Source organism: Temnothorax nylanderi, unplaced genomic scaffold, assembly GCF_030848795.1.
Source record: "Temnothorax nylanderi isolate EJ_2023f unplaced genomic scaffold, tnyl_v1.0 TNYL_tig0019_pilon, whole genome shotgun sequence".
Lineage (NCBI taxonomy): Eukaryota > Metazoa > Arthropoda > Insecta > Hymenoptera > Formicidae > Temnothorax > Temnothorax nylanderi.
This window is the reverse complement of record NW_027249081.1, coordinates 767150-787742: the sequence shown is the minus strand read 5'-3', so window position 1 is coordinate 787742 and position 20593 is coordinate 767150. Positions and strand designations below refer to the sequence as shown.

The window sequence follows — 20593 nt, the reverse complement described above, 5'->3', positions numbered from 1 at the left end:
CACAGAACTCATAGCAGAACTCCCAGAACTTTAAAAAAATTATTTGATCAAACGAAAAATCGCGAGAACTTTTTATATATCGGTCGTAGCGCTTCGAGCCTTAATAGTTTTTGGTAGAACTCGTGAGGTGCTACCCAGAACTCTTATAAAATTGCCCGGTTTGCTAAACAAAAATTTTATCCCGCGGAACTTAGAAATGTTTCGACCCGACATGTGAAAAATTGCGAGAACTTTTTATATATCGGTCGTAGCGCTTCGAGCCTTAATAGTTTTTGGTAGAACTCGTGAGGTGCTACCCAGAACTCTCATAAAATTGCCCGGTTTGCTAAACAAAAATTTTATCCCGCGGAACTTAGAAATTTTTCGACCCGACATGTGAAAAATCGCGAGAACTTTTTATATATCGGTCGACATGTCGGGTCGAAAAATTTCTAAGTTCCGCGGGATAAAATTTTTGTTTAGCAAACCGGGCAATTTTATGAGAGTTCTGGGTAGCACCTCACGAGTTCTACCAAAAACTATTAAGGCTCGAAGCGCTACGACCGATATATAAAAAGTTCTCGCGATTTTTCACATGTCGGGTCGAAAAATTTCTAAGTTCCGCGGGATAAAATTTTTGTTTAGCAAACCGGGCAATTTTATGAGAGTTCTGGGTAGCACCTCACGAGTTCTACCAAAAACTATTAAGGCTCGAAGCGCTACGACCGATATATAAAAAGTTCTCGCGATTTTTCACATGTCGGGTCGAAAAATTTCTAAGTTCCGCGGGATAAAATTTTTGTTTAGCAAACCGGGCAATTTTATGAGAGTTCTGGGTAGCACCTCACGAGTTCTACCAAAAACTATTAAGGCTCGAAGCGCTACGACCGATATATAAAAAGTTCTCGCGATTTTTCACATGTCGGGTCGAAAAATTTCTAAGTTCCGCGGGATAAAATTTTTGTTTAGCAAACCGGGCAATTTTATGAGAGTTCTGGGTAGCACCTCACGAGTTCTACCAAAAACTATTAAGGCTCGAAGCGCTACGACCGATATATAAAAAGTTCTCGCGATTTTTCACATGTCGGGTCGAAAAATTTCTAAGTTCCGCGGGATAAAATTTTTGTTTAGCAAACCGGGCAATTTTATAAGAGTTCTGGGTAGCACCTCACGAGTTCTACCAAAAACTATTAAGGCTCGAAGCGCTACGACCGATATATAAAAAGTTCTCGCAATTTTTCACATGTCGGGTCGAAACATTTCTAAGTTCCGCGGGATAAAATTTTTGTTTAGCAAACCGGGCAATTTTATAAGAGTTCTGGGTAGCACCTCACGAGTTCTACCAAAAACTATTAAGGCTCGAAGCGCTACGACCGATATATAAAAAGTTCTCGCGATTTTTCGTTTGATCAAATAATTTTTTTAAAGTTCTGGGAGTTCTGCTATGAGTTCTGTGTAGCACCTTTCGAGTTCTGTCAATAACTGTTAATGCCCGAAGCTCTGAGACTTATATACAAAAAATTCTCGATATATTCGATTTTTGAGTAAAGTAAAAAAATTTTTTTTTTAAGTTCTGGGAGTTCTGTTAAGAGTTCTGGGTAGCACTTCAAGAGTTCTAAAAGAAATCCTAATGGCAAAATTAAATATTTTTAATACTTTTATTGTTATCGCTGATTTAGTGATTTCATTTTGTGAAGTTAGCACCCCCAAGATTCATCAACGGTTTTTTTAGCTTTATTCGCCAGAACTATTTCTAAAATTAATAAGGAACTCTAGAACTCTTCGGGGTGCATTCAGAACTTGAAAAAAAAAATGGTTTTTTGAAAGATGAGGTGCTAACTTCACAGAGGTAATGAGAAAATCATCTATAGAAACGGAATCCATAAAGGGGTTACGCCTTGAGCTTCTGAACTGTCCGCAACAGGTACGCTATTGTGGCTATAAACAGACGCAATCCCCATTATCGCGGCCATTTCTCTGTCCTTTCCAACTATCTAGCTATACACTCATGGTTTGCCACGTGTAATTATAAAATATATTTTTAATAATAAACGTCATCACGGTATTTCTTGGCAAATATCGCAGTTAAGCTAAGCAGCAAAATATTTAATTATAATAAAGTTTTAATTTATACATGCTTAAAATAATTCCATGATAACAATAATTTAAAATTAACATCATTATCGCAAGCACGCAGCAACACGTGTAAATGAGCAGCATGTAGTTTAAAATTAAGCAATTTGCGCATTTACTCGTAATTAGACCGTGCTTCTTGCAAGTTGTTGAGCACCAACGTGAATTTTAATTAGCTTTGTCATTTTTTGAGCGTTCATTATATTCCTTTTCGCTTCGTAAACAATCGTGAACGTATATACTCAAGTCTCGAGTTTGATAATATTTGTTTTATGCGATCGCGAAATTTTCTTGAAATGCGTTTTGAAATTTTTTTTATTAAATTTAATTAGATTGTCATATCTAAAGCTTATATTACAGATCCGAGTATATTCATAAATTCAAGAAGTAATGGATTCAAGAATTGAAAAATTAAAAATAATTCTGTAACAAAAAATACAATTCTTCCGAATATCTACAAGAAACAATGTGAATCAAATTTGTGCACTCATGAATTGATCATAACTGATCAAAATCGATCACAACAGATCACAAAATGATCATAACTGATGGTTATTGATAATTGCCATAGCGTGCGAGCGAAACCTCTAACCGGATTACTCCGGGAGCTATCCTGACGCAAACGAGATTCTCCTTAACCAGTTCGTCAGAGCATTAACAGATAATCCCGCTGCGCTCGAGAACTCGATGACGTTGATCAATTAAATGGTACGACGTCGCGTCTATGTCGTATCTCGTTAAAGTCGCGTTTGTGCAAACGCCAGGTTTTCACGTCGGTCAATACGATAGTTCGGAATGACAACCGATTCATTGGTAGAATTGATATTCGATGACTACCGAATTTAAAATCCTGACTGACTCGACCGCGAGACATCGACGTGGTGAGGTTTTAACTTGATTCATCTCAAATACGTCACGTTTTTGACTCTTTGTCAACTGCGATGATTTCATTCAACGGTACGTTCGACGAATCGTTGATATTGTTTCTACGAGTTCATTGTGAACTAGCACTAGTTTCCTCAAAATTCAAATAGCATTTATTTGAACGGAAAATCAAATCATATTTCTGTACCTTAGAGGTAAAGAATCGTATCTCCATTATATTATAAATTTACAGAAAAGAAAATTTAAAGTTTTAAATAAGGAAATGGTATTCTTTTTCAGTACACGTAGGTATTCGTTACTTTTATAAACTAAAAGTATAGCAATTTAATTTGTTGAATTTTTAATAAAGTAATTTAACTGACACGTTTAATAGTACAACTGTCAATAACACGCTGTACCTGACCAAAATTAAGGCGCTATGAAAATTTCCAATATGACTTTTTCTAAACATTGTATCTTAGAAATTAGTAATGATGGACATAAGACTATTATCATTATACGATTTAAGCCCCTGGTACATCGGAAAAAGTATTAACTCAAATCTTGACAAAACTGGTAATACAATTCATTATCTCTAAGGTACAGATTTATAACGTAACATATATGAATATTATTATATTAATTTGTTACTATAACGTAACAAATATGAATATTACTATATTATAAATTATAATACTGTAGATTTTCTATATTATCGTAACGAAAATACTATTTCCAGCAAACATTTTTCATTTCTATATTCTTTATAGTTTCTATATTCAATATTTTTCCATATTCAATATATTTCTATATTCGTTCTTGATTACAGCATTGTTACTACCGCCAGAAAGTTAAAACGTCTCTATTCACAATCGTTGAAATGTATCGACAGCACTTGCTGAATGTTCCTTCACGATTCGAGTATACGAAAGGGCGGCAGAATTACGCGCGGCAGCAACAGGATTAATTCGTACACATCAGAACGAAATTACGCGCGCGGCTAGTACGATAACACTTAATTAAGTGGTTCGCTTCGCGCGCGAGTTTCGAATTTCTCATGCCAATACACATAGGGACAATACCATTGCCGGCAATGCGCAAGAATGGCGCACGGTCGACCACGGAAGCTTAGGCGCGTAGAAAGCGAAAATGTTGGCTGCGCACTATGCGCATTGCACGAGAAATGGGCGTAAGGGCTCGTTCGATACAACGCTCGTGTATTTGTCGGCCGTATATCAAACTATGCCTCCGACATCTCGACTCTTTTCCTATACCCTTTCAATCCACACTGTCATCGCATCTCCAGCGAAAATCCTTATACAACACCCACGTCGTCCGGTGACATGATCTTGATATCACATGCCAAAGACGAGGGTGCAGATCGTGAGAAAAAGAAGATATCCCGCAATCGGTGAAATACTAAAATGAAAAATGCATGTCGAAAATTCAAACGTGTATTGGGCCATTTATACATTGATCCTTCCCCTCGTTTCTGGCACATCAAAAGTATAATGTTTAAAGTACTTGAAACGAATTTTAGACATTTTTAATATTAACAGCTTAATCTCATTTAAAACTGTTGATAGTAGATAATAAATATTAAATAGTTTTGAAGATTGATTTCCAATTGAACACTAATCTATCTGTTACTCTCATTATTTACACATATATTGATATAACAATTATATTTTTATTGCAATGTATAACATTTCTGAACCTACAAGATCAAGATAGATAAAATATAAGAGTCAGAAAAGTACATGTAAGCCACCAAGTATATTGCTGCTATGAAGCATACCTACCGCATTATAGACGCCCTATAAGTAAACGCACAAAGCAATAACACACATTCAAGCACAGCACGCAGCACGCACTCACGACACACAACACACAAATCACCCATGACATCATTTAATTAAAGTACGCACACGAGATCAGGCCGAACGAATAAAAATACGTGGATGCTAGTTTATTGAGTTTAGTGAGAAAGCTAGCGATGAGATGAAACGATGAGAAGAAGGCAGTTGATTGTGTGTAATACTCGACTGCAATGTAGGAAAAAGCAGCACAAAATTTAGTAGTGTGATGCAAGTATATATAAAGGATAAAAGGATATAATCCTGATCACGTTTTTAAAAAATGTTGTGCATTAAACACGTCTTTCAAAATCATTCTAATATTAATTAAATCATTTTCATATCTAAATCTCTAAATTTTAAATTATTCATAATAAGAAAAGGTAGTAGATATATCATGTAAATAATATTTTCAAATTAGAGCAATACTTAAACATTTTACCTATTATATTATTAATCCATTAACAAAATAAATATGTTTTTATACATTCCAACTGCAGTCTATAAAATTCATATAAAAAAGTCGTAAATAGCAAATGCTGTAAACGTGGGGAACAAGCGAAATGCTGTTGCAATGTCACGTATAAAAATGCGAAAAATCAACTTAGCAATTTTTTATCATCGCTATGCAGCCAGAATTAATTAAGAATGTTATATGCTATTATCGGTAAATCTCTCCGTTTTTATCGCTTTCTCCTTCCTGCGCCCTTCCCCTTGCCTACTATTGTTATATAACTTTTCCTTATTAAAATATCTATAGAGGATTATATTGCATTATTTGCACAAATAGCGCGAAACTTACAATCTGTCTCATATTTTCTCGGCATAAACGCGATCGATCCATCATTCGGCTGAGAACAGTTACGACTGTGCGATATTTTCTACAATTCCGCGACTACATTAATTTGTGTGTCAATTCCAACAAACTCGATTTCCGCCGGATATGGCAAACTAACTCGCAAACATACTTGAAATAAATTTCAAATTTATGCTTATATGGTATTTGTATGGATATCGCAATTAGAGTTAAAATTATGCCCCTTTGACTTTTGAGGTATCTGTTAATCTTCCTGCTTTCCTAACAAATTGGTACCCTTTCCAGAAAAGGTCAATTCGTAGTCAATTCCATAAATTACTTTGGTTGTGTTAAGCCAGTCCGATACAGATATATCTAAATCCACATGATGTATAAGATCAAATAAAAGTAAAACAAGATTTATTTTTGCCCGTTTTCCCTCCAAGTAATTTTCAAAGCTTTTGCGGACACGTCGCACAAGTTCTCATCCACTTAGAGATCGCAGAATTTACGGTTACCGGTAATAGGAGCTAGGTTGTCTGTCGAGTCCGCGTGGTTAATCGTGCGATGCGAGGGTTTATACAGATGTTACGAAATCCTTGGAGCCAATAGCTCGAAATTGGCTTGGTCATGTCGGATTGTATTTCAGTTGTAATGCGCTTAATTCCTGAATTTACCGAAACATGGCATTGAAATAGCTCTGTCAGCATGAATTAGAGAGGGATTTGCGTATAACTATAAAGATTGTAGATTTTAGATTTACTTTACTAAAATCTTTCTCTTACTCCTGAAAGATAATGTATAAGAAAATAATTCATTTATCAGTATGATACTTTATACACACGATATTTAAAATAGTTTATAATTGATATAAAAACGTCACAAAGAGAAATTCTGAATCCGCCTTCGTCTGTGATATTGCAGAGACTAAAATAAAAAGTTACCATGTTAAATCATTATTTTATTAAAACTGATATTGTTCTCTAAATTATTTTTGATTGTAAAAGTAGAAATTTCAACGATCGGATAACAATTCGCAAAGCTATAAATTACGTACTCGCATGCGCATTAGATTCGCTAACAACGTGACTGAGTTATCCCAACAATCGACGCAATTGCCGCTCGCGTTTACAACGAGCGTGGGCGTTAATTATTTTCCTAGACTCGATGTTGCAGCTTCGGCCGCACTCGCGAGTACATAAATTCTACTGTGGGGAAAGGGGGAAAGCTGCGAGCGAGTTACGCCGCGCCGCTGCGAAACGTAAACTGCATTTCTCTTCGAAACGGCACTGGCGTATATAGCGACACGTGTACGAGCCCAGTATGTTCTCGGCCCGATGACGCAAATCCTACCCACGGAGATGAGAGATAGCCGCGGAAATTGCGGCGCTGTACTGCTTTTCACCGATGTGCATATTTCGTTCTTAACCAACGTTCCTTTGTTGCAGCGCGTGGATTTGGCATGAGGGTGGTAGGCGGCAAGACGGGGTCGGACGGGCGCACCTTCGCGTGTATCGTGTGGACCGTGCCGGGTGGCCCCGCCGAGAAAGCTGGATTGCAACAAGGCGACAAGGTACGTTAATGTGTATTACATCCAACGTAACATTTCCTGGAGATTATAACAAGAGCATCTTTCACGTATAAATCTAAACTAATCCTGAAAGTTGCCTATCGTGTCTATCCTTAATTTTCTTTCCATTTCGGAGAAATTTTACAGAAATGTTGTTAGTTACTTGTATTAGTTGTATATTTTATCTAATTTATTTTTGGAACGCTAAATATTTTGGAGTCACGCATTCTATTTATTTTAAGTGTTAATATTCATATTTATAATAAGGACTTGACGTCGATTTACTTAATAAAAAATATCTAACAAGAGATTTAAATTGATATCCAGTAATTTTTATATCTTATTGTTAAATTAGTTACTTACATAAAAATTTACAATTCTATTTTTATCATTTTTATAAAGAAAATTGAACCTCACTTTGAATAATGTTGAATTGATACCTGTTATTGATACTTTAATCGGTCGGATATTCGTAGCGGAGATTACAGTATTAACTTTGCTGTTTCGTTCAGAATCATCGTAATCCGTTTTTAAAATACAATAACTCTGCACGCATCGCCTCTAACTCTTTGTAAATTTTATCAGCTCATGCAAGGTAACGCTATTAAACAATATAACGTAACGTAAATGCCCGAGAAAATACTACATGGAATATAGTACGGAAATATTTTCCCACGAGATGTTTATCGTTACCCATCGGATATTGTGAACGATAAATACGTGTAAATATCGACATCCCTCTCGATGCATCCATTTTAATTAAATTTAAAGTTGAAGTACTGACAGAGAGCCAAGTGAAGAATCGTTCTGCTCACTTGCGTAAATTCGTACTAACATTCAAATTGATCAATTTTCTTTAATAAACTGCACATCCCGACATATTATGCGCTAATTTGTAGTCAGTTTTATTATTATGTGAACATAATTACTGAACATAATATAATAATAACGTATTCTAAGGGCTTCAATTATATTAATATATCATATCCATCGTCCAAGCAATGCAAAATTCAAGGCAAAACGTTCTTGGACAATAAATAAGTTAAACACCACGATACCCAGATGCCATTCAAACGTCAGACCGTGCGAAAAGGCGGGAAGTGTCCTTTGGACTCTCTATCTGCCCCTCGAGTGTCATCGCGCACAAAGGGTCGGCATAGATAGATATAGGTATGATCGATCGCGGAGCAACGAAAAGACACTCTCTCGCTCCTGTTTACCATCATTACATTTTCATAAAGATTCCCTGACGACGATCATTTATCGTCGATAGGCGTCTCCCTTGAGCTCAGCAACAACGTCTAATAAGGAACGTGCAGATGTCACGGAATGGCCTCGCATTTCTCGTCACCGCATTTTCCCTCCGGAAAACGTAAAAAGACACATTGCTCGCGTTCATCCTGCTTTCCTTTTATCGGCGGATGAATATTGAATCGGAATCAAGAAAGCCGTGCGACCCTACACCGCGACGCGAAAACGAAAAACGTGAACGGTCGAGACAAGTGTGACGTGCTTGTTACTCGAGCTAGAACGAAAATCCGCGATACGGCGCCTTCGTGTTCCGCGAATTCAGTAATGCTTTGTTTAATCCGCTTACATCCCGTCGCTTGTAAAATCGGAACGAGCAAACTCTCTCGGCGAGATCCATTCGAAATGACGACCAATTCGCTACTGTCGAGCTCTGGAATAGACAGGCGTAATGCTAGAATCATACATAATTTCCGCGATTATGCCCCGTCTATTTCTACCGTTATATCTCGACCAATGTGGTAATCAAGTTTCTTCATTTCAAAATGACAATTGTCATGTGCTCAAAAGTGATTTTGTCAATATTCCGTGCTTATCCGAACATTTGATTACTGCCGTTACTATTACGAATACGTTACAGTTCGGTATCAATTATTAATCTGCGTAACAACGAGAAAACGCCTACTACATAAAACGAGAACTGCGAGAACACGTCTATTATATAGTAGTGTAAATAGTTAATACAAAATTTGATTTATCTTACATCGTTATTTTCATAAAAAAGGAAAGTATTATTAAAATCGTGAGTTTAAACCGCTCACGTCATTTTGCGTGCACAGAGAGAACGGTTTCTTTGGATTTAATAAATTTTATTAGATTCAAAGAAATTTATCTTTTGGAATAGTCCAAACAAACAAATTTTTGATTCAACAAATACGATTGTTTGATTTTTCAAAGAATATATATCTTTGTCTTAAATAAAAAAATTGTTTGAAACGAAAAACATATTCTCTATCGCTTTAATAATACTATTGTTTCATTTAAATATCAATGCTTTATAAAAAATGTCTTAAACATTTATTTATTATTTATTTATTTATATATATGATATATGTGGTAGTCGGTTGACTGCTACATATATAAATAAATAAATAATAAATAATTGTCATATCTCCATCACTCGAGTGACCGGTGTGATGGATTCCAATGATGTGTACAACTGCGAGTGATAGACGCTTTCGCCGTGGGGCCTTATATACAGTCTCTGGTCGAATTTGACTTACGAGTTTAGCAGCCGCCTAGCGGTGAAAACGCTTATTACATTTATTGTAACCAAATAATATATTATTTGTTTGGGAGATATTACTTCAAATAATAGTGTCTTTTCCGTTAAATAATAGAGTTTTCTTGAATAAAACAAAATTTTTCCATTCAAAAAAATATTATTTCGTCTAAGCATATGTTGTTTCAATGAAAGAAATGTCAAGTATAGATAATATCATACACAGAACAAAGACGTGATTTATGAAAGCAATTTCCTGTAATAATTGTCGAAAACAGAATCGCGATATGAACCTCGCGAAAAAAACTCAACCTTCTTTCGCATGTGCGATATAACCAGCTCGATCTAGATTAGTTTGCACCTGAGTACAACATATTTGTCGTCACGAGTTCAAACGCATATTTAGCAGCACTTCTCTTTTTACGACAAGAGTTTACGATAAAAAATGGATAAGTTGCCGATTTGACGATAAAACAAGTACTCAATTTATTAAAACGAAGGGAAAAAAGTTCCAACCCGAAAGCGGGAAATCTTTTTCTTATTCACCTTGCAAGGGTTTTGTCAAACAATCCCGGTCCTAAGAAATAAAATCTCGTGGAATTTAAGAAGGATGGGCATCTGTCGCAGAGAAAGAAAGAGACACACATATATCTAAAGGAGCGTCATGGTTTAAAGTTATCTTTTCCCCACGATCTCATTAAATCCCAAAGATAATTAAACTTCTTCCTGCCAGGCGAGACCTCTCGAAGATCAATCGCCGAGATCGCATTTCGATATACGACCAAATTCCAGGCAAGTTTTTATCGCCAGCAGGATTATATACTTCAACTGCCGCCCTCTAAATTTCTTCAAGAGTCTCGACAATACTTGTGACAAGTGTCCCGATTTTATAGGCAAAAAGATGATAAGAAGATCGTTATACGAACAAGTTTTACAATTTACGTGTATAATGCTTTTTAATCAAATCTGATTCGATAAAGTAAATTTATAAAATGTAACAGCTTAAAATTTTCAAATGTTTTTTTTTTATTATTTTTAGATTGAATGAATGAATGAACTTTATTTGCATTTTATACTTACACACATGCAAAGGGCTGAAGCAAAAAAAAACTTTGCCTTACAATAACCATAACAGGTAGAATTACTTAATTATTTTTAGATTACTGCGATTTATCTTTATAATTTGAATTTCTCTTTAGGAAATTTTAAAACGTATTTTATAACGATTTCAATTTTTAAAATGTTTATTGTAGATAAGTTTTAAACATAATATACAATATATACGAGCTGTATAAAATCTTATAAGTAATTTGTTATCAAAATAATTGAACTTGTCTATATAATGCATATATTGTTTTATCTTATGTATATGTTTAAATAGATAAAAGTATTTCATGCTGTCTTTTCATGCTATCTATTACTTTAGTTAGACACATTAAATAATGGTTAGCAAAAAAGAGAAGAAAAACAAAGAGAAATGGAGATAAAAAAAGCGTTCTTCTCGCCAGAGGTGCGAAGTAATTAGAAACCCCGCGAGAGCAAAGTTCCTACTAAATCGGACCTGGAAACAGGAACGAGAGCGTAATTAAATATTGATCTTTCATTTTGTATCGCACCGGACAAAAGAAATCGTAAACGCTGGTTTTACGTTTCACACGTTTCAAATTTAAAACGAATGTTGATCTTTCATCAATTGTGTTGCAATAAAAGGATCGAATAGAAGTTAAAGAATCCGTCATAAAGCTTGATGAAACGAAAATAGAATTCAGATTAAACTATTATCGACGAATTGAGAATCTCATATCAGATAATGTTTATATATTATTTTTTCGAGATAAAAAGTAACGTGAATATTGAGATTTAAAATGTTTCTTCTCGCGATCCGTATCTCATATCTTACATTATATCGGCGAAGATCCGCATACGTAATCTTTAGACTGTTCTTAGTTTGCGCCGTGTTTTGCCGACGTGATGTATCTATCGGTGCAGTGAATTACAACGGTGCATCGCGTACCTACACATATACATTCGCCGTTAATGGACAATCTCCCACGCGGTAATTAATAACAATAAAGTTTGACGTCGAGTCGATCGAACAGCAAGTCCAACCCCCAGCATCTCGTGTTCTGACAACGTTTGCTCCTGACGTCATATGAACGTTGTAATCGCGCCGGCTTACGTTGGAAATGAAATTTAATGTCAACGAGAACACAGTACGCTGTTAATCAGCGACGTGATTCGATAAATCGTAATATAAGGAACTTTCAGTGCCGGCCAATACTTTTTTAAATTTCGGGTGTCTCCAATCTCTCGTGTTTTGTCCAATTCTGTTTCAGTAAGAGAAATATTTTCGAAATACGTCAAATGTACATATATCAATAAATAAACAAAATTTGCGCTGAACAAAATGAACACTTTTGTACAGCATGCTGTACAAAAACGTAAATTAAAAAATCAAATTTAACAATAGCTTGAATTAAATTGGAAACGAGAATTGAACGTTTATCTTGGAAGATTGAGATTGGAAAAGAAATTTCAATGACAATAGAATTAAAATAATTTACAGTGCTATGAAATAGAATAACGTAATATTATTTTCATATCATGCGCTATCTTGATTTAATATTTCATTAATCATAACTTGATTATGAACTGACTAGTTTGTTAATTTTTTGAAAAAATACATTACTTTTATTTTAATTCAATTTCAATTTTATGATAATAAAAAGTAAGTCCAAAATATTAGGTGAGTCAAACTCAACATAAGATAAATTTGCCGATATACTGAAAATGTTTCATAACTACATTCCTATATTTTGTGATGAAAATTTGAAAATTCTGTTGTCAAAAATTAAATAAATTTCACAATAAGTTTAATTTATAATAAATAAAATCTAACGAAATAAATAAAGCGTTATATCCACTCTCTTCCACGTTTTTCAATTTGTTACTTATTGAACATTTATTGAACAAATACTTATATTACGATATTTATAACATCTACGCGATGCCAATGAATCAATAATTATACATAAATATATGAATGAAAATATAAAGTAATTTAACAATAGATAGAAACGCGGTCAGCTCACCACAAAGAAAAAATATGAAAATTAAAAATTGTTTACAGCGCATATGCAACGTCTCTACTGCAAGTTAATATAGTAAATGAATAAAATAAAATATTGTGAATGAATATTCCACTGTACATAAATACTTTCGAAAATTTTTTACGTTATTATTTCAATAGAAAAGCATCTCCTACTTTAATTCGCTAATCAAATATCTTACTAACTTTTCAATCAATTAAACAATTTAAAAAACTACCAAAAAGTTATAATTTTCAAATAAATAACAAAATTCAAGACTTAAGAATATTTAGTTTTATCTGGCGTATTTCTCTGTGAAATATCGCCGTTGAATTGTGCCAAATTGCATTTACGGCGTATATATTGTGGCCTTTTAATTGTAGTGTTTCTCCGTAAAAACGTATACCATAATTCCCGCAATTTTATTTTTTGCCAACGCGTTGAAAAAAATTTTCACGTCCAGCGTATATCTATTCACGTATATCTGTCGCTAGTCGTGATATTTCCTTTATCACGCGAATATTCTATACGGGCGGACCTACATTAATCTCACGTTTCATGCTTTATCTCTACGTCGCTCAAACACGGTTTTCTCGCGTCATTATAAAGCGAAAAATGTATGACGAAACATGACGCTCTCCCCTCTTTGTCGCAAAGCGTCGCGAGAGGCAGATTTGCTATTGCTCGAATACGGCCTTCGTATTTCCACTCTTGCGAACGAATGGCGTGTTGTAAATTTTCGGAACGACACGAAAGTAAGGAGAGGTCTTTTTCGAGGACTGAACAGTCGCAACGGGAGGCGCACGCGAGTCACTTATTTTAAATAATGCTTTCAAATGGGGTGATATACGGAATTCTTACGCATCTATATATAAACGGGCAAAGTAATGTGATAAAACTGATTTAAAAAGAAGGAAAGAAGAACCCAATTTCAACGTAGAGCATCTTCCATTTATTACAGCTGCTTATGTATGCTTACATTTTTAAAAAAAGGTTAAAGATAGTTCTATGCCAATCACTAACCTTGATCTGATTTGTTCTAGCAATTATATTTTATTAAAACCTATATATATATAAGAATAGAAAGAGAGAAAGAGAAAGACAGAGAAAATGACAGATAATAAAACTTCGATCTGGTATAATAATCTCAATTTCAATGGAGAATAAATTAATATCTGCGCAGACGAAGTAAGAAAATAATAGCAAATTCATATAACTTTATTATTATTATCAAAATTATAAAAAGGATTAACCCATATCGAGGTGATTTTGCAATATAGAAGCACAAAACAGATTCGAAATCGATTATTTTGTAATTCCTGTAATAAATGTCGCCGTTTCCGCATATCCCGTGTAATACCGCAACTTCGGTAACCCGCATTTTACATCTCGCATATCGTACCAGATTGTAGTTTTAACTGTTGATTTTAACTCCGATATATAGCTTTCGATTGTACCAATAGATCGGTATTTAAAACACATGGCATTTTTTAGTTATCTTCGCGGCATTGTGTCCGCCGCCCATGTTCTATGAGTATTCTTCGGCGTGTCTCTCTCACGAACGACTGGATTTTTTTTCTGACTGAGAGATGCAATACATCATACAATGAACGAGGATCATGGAAATGACGAACTGGCTACTGATCGCTTTCATACGCGTCATTTCCTGTATCCAGTTACCGCATCCGCAATCTTCCCTTTATAAGGGTTCAAGGTAATGAGGAAAAAAAGTCCACGTGGATACACAATGTGACGTGAACGCTGGAAAGCTCGTTCTGAAGCACCGAGATAGAAAATTGTGCGCGTGTGTAATAATGCGGAATACGTGTGCGTGAGGTAACATGATTGCGAATTGAACCGAGCCTGATTATCAAAACGTGGAGAATTCTAAAAAAAAAAACGAAGAGAGGTAATTTAGCCGAGGAGATAGAAAATTCGAAGAGATTTTAGCTTACTTAACCCCTTGACTGCCGATGATGCAAATTCTCGTTGTTTTGGAGACTTTGCGTTCATTACCGCAAAAATGCATTTTCTCGTCATGAAATATTTTGCTATATTAGAGCTGCTAAGTAATTTTATCACTGAAGCAAAGGGTAACTACGGATTTTTAAATGTGCTGAGCACGATTTTTGAGTCCGATTTGCAAAATGTTGCCTTAGAAAAAAGATATGGCTATCAGAAAAATAAAAATTTCCGAATATTCTCATCACGAGATATTTTATTATATTAAAGTTTTACAAGGAATTAATGACTGAAACAAGGGACATTTAATTTTTGGGTTGTCTGAACATTTAAAGTCATATTTGAAAAAAAAAATTAAACAGTTTTATAACAAAAGTTGTCATAAAGGTTTATGACAAAATTTTTTTTAATTTAACTTGAAACAGCACCATTAAAAATCCCTCTATATAAACTTTCATTAATTTTTGAGAATCTTTTGTTTTGGACATTTTAGGACCTACACTCGAGGGAAATGGTGTGGCGTCAAGGGAATTATATAACTGTATTAACTGAAATCATGTACATAAAATACGAAATAGCGATCGTGGCGCAAATAGATGTGCGCTGCTCTAATGAGCCGAAGATCTGAGTTCAAATCCGACCAAGAATCGTCGGTTTTTATTCGATCGCCACCTCTCGGAAGGTAATGGCAACCCACCGAGAGTATACGGGCAAACGTATCTTGCCACGAGCACTCCTTTATATATTTGCCGTTCGAAATCGGCATTAAGTCCCATACATGAAGTAAGAGTAAGGAGAGGTATCTACCTAGATTGAAAGTGGTCACGAAAAATGTTCCGTATGGGGCCGAAGGTTTGCCGAATGGAATAACGTGGACCATTTCGTTGCGATCTTGAATCTTCGTATGTGTCACGTTCGTGTTACGTTTAGTTGGGTATTAGTTAGTGTGTAAAGTATCGGTGATAAATAATTTTGATTGTATTAATGCGAGTAGATACCTGCAATGTATTAACGCGGGTACCCGTATTAACGAGTGTAGGTACCCGAATTATCTGGGCACCTGTGAAACCGGTCCAGATCCTTTATACTCACTTTAAAATGTATTATTAAAATTATTTATCACCAACATTACACACTTACTAATACTAGCCCAACTGAACGTAACACGAACGTGACACATATGAAGATTCAAGATGGCGACGAAATGGTTCAAGTTATTCCATTCGGTAAACCTGGTCACATACGGAATATTTTTCGTGACCATTTTTTCCGCTCTACACTATAGGAGATATCTCTCTTTACTCTTACTTCATGGTCCCATAAATCTGACACACAGAATACAGATAAGGATAACAACGAAAGAAATTAATTATACCATGGTGTCTTCTCTTCTTCGATTTGATTTCGAAAAAAATCATCAAGTCGAGAAAGACACACACCATTGTTATAATTAATTCTTGTTTTTACGAATATGACATGTTCCAATAATACGCGTTAACTTTCCATACGTTAATTTGTACTTTACCCGTACGTCTTTACTTTCCGGGTGAGTGTCTATATAGTTCTGTTATGTTCAAGGTGTATATAAATGTTATTCCTTAAAATTTTTTTTGTGGCGCAGATATAGATGTGCGCTACTCTAATGACCCGAGCTCAAATTTGACCAAAAATCGTCAATTTTTATTCATTCGTCACCTTTCGGAAGAATAGTGGCAATCCATCGAGAGTATCTTGCTATGAGCACCCTTCTCTCTGTCCATATATACCTACAGAAAAAGCCGATCGGAATCGGCGTTAAATTGTGGATCCTATATACGTACAGATATATGCAGAAGGGTCATGATGTTCGAAATCGAGCGAAACGACTATTTAAGAAAAAAGTTAATTATGCAGCTATAAAATTCGAAAATATTTTAAGAATACTAGAAATGTGTGATAAATAGACAAAAAAATACTGTAGAGTCCAATAAACGAAAAATACATTAAAGAGATAGATTTTCCGTTGAAATGTAAGCAAAGTGTATATATGGACATAGAAAAATGCTTTGAAATCTTCTCGAAGTAAGGAGCAAAAAAGGCTCACTTTTATAGAACCAAAAACTGATCAAGTGAAAAATTCTGCATTACTATACCGCCGGCGTGTGTGAAATCATTTCTTTATCTATATTTTTCTTTCTCTTTCTCCTTCTCTCTCTCTCTCTCTCTTTCTTTCTCTCTCTCCTACAAATCTCCCTTTATCGCATCTGGAAATATGCAAAGGCAGAAAGATTCGCATACAAAAGCTACTCGACAATATTTGGAAAGTTGGAAACACCTTTCCACCTGCTTGGATAAATATTTTCATTTCGATGCAAAGTTTCTCTCGTTGCGGGCATTTCTTGATCCGAAAAGGAAAACTTTGCTTCACTCAAGCATACACATACATAGATTCGAGCATCGCATAATTATTATATCATTGTTATCATTGTTGCGTTTGCGTTTCATCAAATATCATAGAATTCAAAATTACACATTTCTCCTCAGATTCTTTACATTCTAACTTCTCCTGAAAATTCTTCTCGTTAAATTGCAGATATTTCGCGAAAATCTGCTAGTAAATGAACGCAGATGGAAAGTTTATTTTCCGAGTTATAAGCTTTCGAATATGAGTCGTGCTGTCTATATCGCAACGACGATAAATGTTACGTCCGCGAAGGAAAATTGTGCATCAGTCTGTTGCGTACCGAGGCGAACTTGTCATGAGGATGCATGGGCGATACTCTCGCGACATGAGCATGTAATAGAATTGTACATGGGCCAACTCGTATTCGAGATACACATTTCTATGTATTATGAAACAACGACGTGAGTAATTGACTATTTCGTCGCGTGATATACGTTTGATATCTTTTAGCATTTTAAGCGTCAATGAAACAGTTATCTCAGACGTTATAATTCGTTAATTTATAAAACAGTAGATACTCAAAATATAATCCATTTTAATGCGATAAATTGATTTCCAAAGACTTCCATTCGCAATTCCATTTTTCGCTCTTACGCTTTCCCATTCAAGAGAAAGCCGCGGTGTATCGATCGCGCTTCCTTCTTCCTCGACATAGAGCGATTTGCATTCGATTCCACTCGCGGTTTAATTGAAAGCCGTCGGGTGCCGTAATTAACGCGCGCGGCATAATGTTTCTCAAAGGACCCCGGGTCTTATACAGGCATTGTTATACAACAGAAAGCAGCGACAAATACATTTTCAAATTTCACGTACAACATGTAATAATTGAAACAAGTATCCGACAAACAATTCGTAAATTTTACGATTTAATATTGAGAATAATTGTCGACAGTCGTTTGCGAATGTTCTATTGCGAGTGCTTTTAATATTTCATTATTAAAAAAACGGGGAATATAAATTTCACTCTTCTTCTACCGTGAGTTTTCCACATCGTTCCGAAATAATTGCAGTATTCTAATCAGATGTTTAATTCGATTCTCACTAATTAGCATGCAACACCTAATTGAAGTGTAATTACACTTGCGCACATCACGCAACGAAAAGTACGACGTGCGAATATGGAAAGTGTTATACATTGCTAAATAAGATTGCGAATCAAATCTGTACCCGTGAAAATTTACTCAAAATTGGAGGACCTAATTTATTAAGTTTGCTGATTACGCTTGACGAAGCACGCACGTTCCCGTTAGCCAAGCCATGTATAACCGCTGTATAATTTCAATTTTCACGCTTCTTCATCTTACGCGACAACAAATAGCATCCAACGGGCCCTTAATCTTCTTAATGTCTTCTCGGCCAAGTAGCCTTAAGGATTAACACGGCGATTTCCCCCAAAAGTTTGTACAGCTTACCGTCTGGCGGCGATCTCGCCGTCTTCGTTACGGCAATCCGCTCAAGTAATTAAAATAATTAAAGTGCTTAAAGCGCCGGAAGGACCGGATGCTTTACAACCGATTGCATTTCGGTCCTGTTGCCTCGGCGAGACGCGTTTCAACATTAATTTCACGACCGAGGCTGACGGTCTCGAACCGTCAGGAATCCGAGCCATTCTACTCTCCTCTTTCATATCCGAGATGAGACATTCTGTACTGCAAAGTTATACAAAAAAAATTACGATTTTGAAATATTTCACGAAAAATCGTTAAGTTTTTTTTGCGAGCAACTACTTAAGAGTGTTAAAAGTAATCATCACACACAATTGGCAAAAAATAGAAATATATAATAATTGTAAAATAATATAAAAAAGTAAATAATATAATATAATTTTAATCTTTAGCTTATTATTATTATCTTTAGCTTATTATTATTATTTTTCAAAATTTATGATAAAAAGTATTCATGTAATAAGTATTCACATAATCAAAATTTCAACTTATTAATTATTCGAATAAAAGAAACTACATTTCGATTATTACAAGATATCTTTTGTAAGAAATATTTTTAAAATAATATACTAACATAATAAATGTATGTGATAGCCTCTCTATTAATTTATATGAAATAAAAACAGTCGTCTAGATTCAATTACAATTATAAATAACTTTAGGAGTAAACGCGCGTTCACTTAAAAGAGCAATAAAAATATTTTCCACATGTGTTCGCATCGATACTTTACAATATTTTACATCATCAAATAATATACATTGTACGAAATGGCTATTTATAGGTGCTAGAATGGTCCGGCATGTCTCTGATCGATCGGAGTTTCGAGGAGGTGCAGCAGATAATCGAACGGACCGACGACATGGCGGAATTGGTGGTGGAGCATACGACCGATATGTAAGTCAATGCATACAGTAATATTACCGTGAATAGACACAATTGTGAATAGACCTAACCGTAAATCGATTCTCTGTATTCGCTTCGTGTTTCTCGGGCGAACCGATTTCTATGGCACTCTCGCAAAACAGCACTGGAGAGATGCTGGACGATCCGCAATCCGGAAAAACACCTACTAATTTGGGCCTGCTGATGGGTAAGTATCAGCAGACAAAACGCGAGTTATCGAGTATTACTATGGTCAAATATAGTTTCCCCTAACTGAAATTTATAGGAATTATCTCCGATTACATCATTAATATCAATTTCATATAAACTCGCAAGTATTTCTCAATGTACAAGAAACCACATTTTATTGAAGATCGATATAAAAGTTAAAATTAAATTTTCGTTGCGTATAAAATTTCATTACATAGTTTCCCCGTAAAATCGGCTATCGCTCAACGATTTTCATGCCCCAAATACGAGTTCTATGAAAAGAATTTTATACATACAAGAACAAAGTATATTACATATCCTCTACTGATTTGCAACATGATATGAAAATGGTCGTGGTAATAAAATATAAAATTGACTACATTTAACTAATCCGAGGTCAGTGGTGAAGATTAGTTATTTCGAAAGCGGGTCGTCATAGAAAAAAAAAGAAAACATCTGAAAGGTGGCTATTCTAGGACAAGAATGGCCTCTGACCGTTGACATGATTTCGTTTTGACCTCGAAAATATATCCGTAAGATGAACAAGTATATTTTCGTATCCCTGAATATCTGCTAAATCATTCATTTTCTGCATTCATACGTGATCGCGTTAAGTTTCTGTGTATAAATTCAGAAGGTATATAATTTTTTTTAGAAATAATTTGCCATTAAAAGATAAAATTGCACTTATGAGAAATGAAAAACCAATTCTCAATGATTATCAACGCAACCAATCGTCGTTACATATCTTACGCAATTAGACTTCCTACTACACGAAAATAAAAAATATGACTTAGAATTATAAGTTATTTAGTCAAAAATTTTGAATTAAT

At 35.0% G+C, this 20593-nt stretch overlaps 1 protein-coding gene across 9 annotated transcripts in view; it reads left to right on the top strand.

Moving 5' to 3' along the window:
- The window catches only part of Fife (regulating synaptic membrane exocytosis protein fife), a 165887-nt gene that overhangs the window by 109051 nt on the left and 36243 nt on the right, over positions 1 to 20593 (top strand). For all 9 annotated transcript variants that reach the window (XR_011717470.1, XM_071699685.1, XM_071699687.1 and 6 more), the window contains 3 exons: positions 7077 to 7201; positions 19450 to 19562; positions 19694 to 19758. Coding sequence is in view for 8 of the 9 variants with exons in the window: in XM_071699685.1 (XP_071555786.1) it covers positions 7077 to 7201; positions 19450 to 19562; positions 19694 to 19758 (303 nt within the window). In the remaining variant the exon portion in view is untranslated. The remainder of the gene's footprint in view (positions 1 to 7076; positions 7202 to 19449; positions 19563 to 19693; positions 19759 to 20593) is intronic.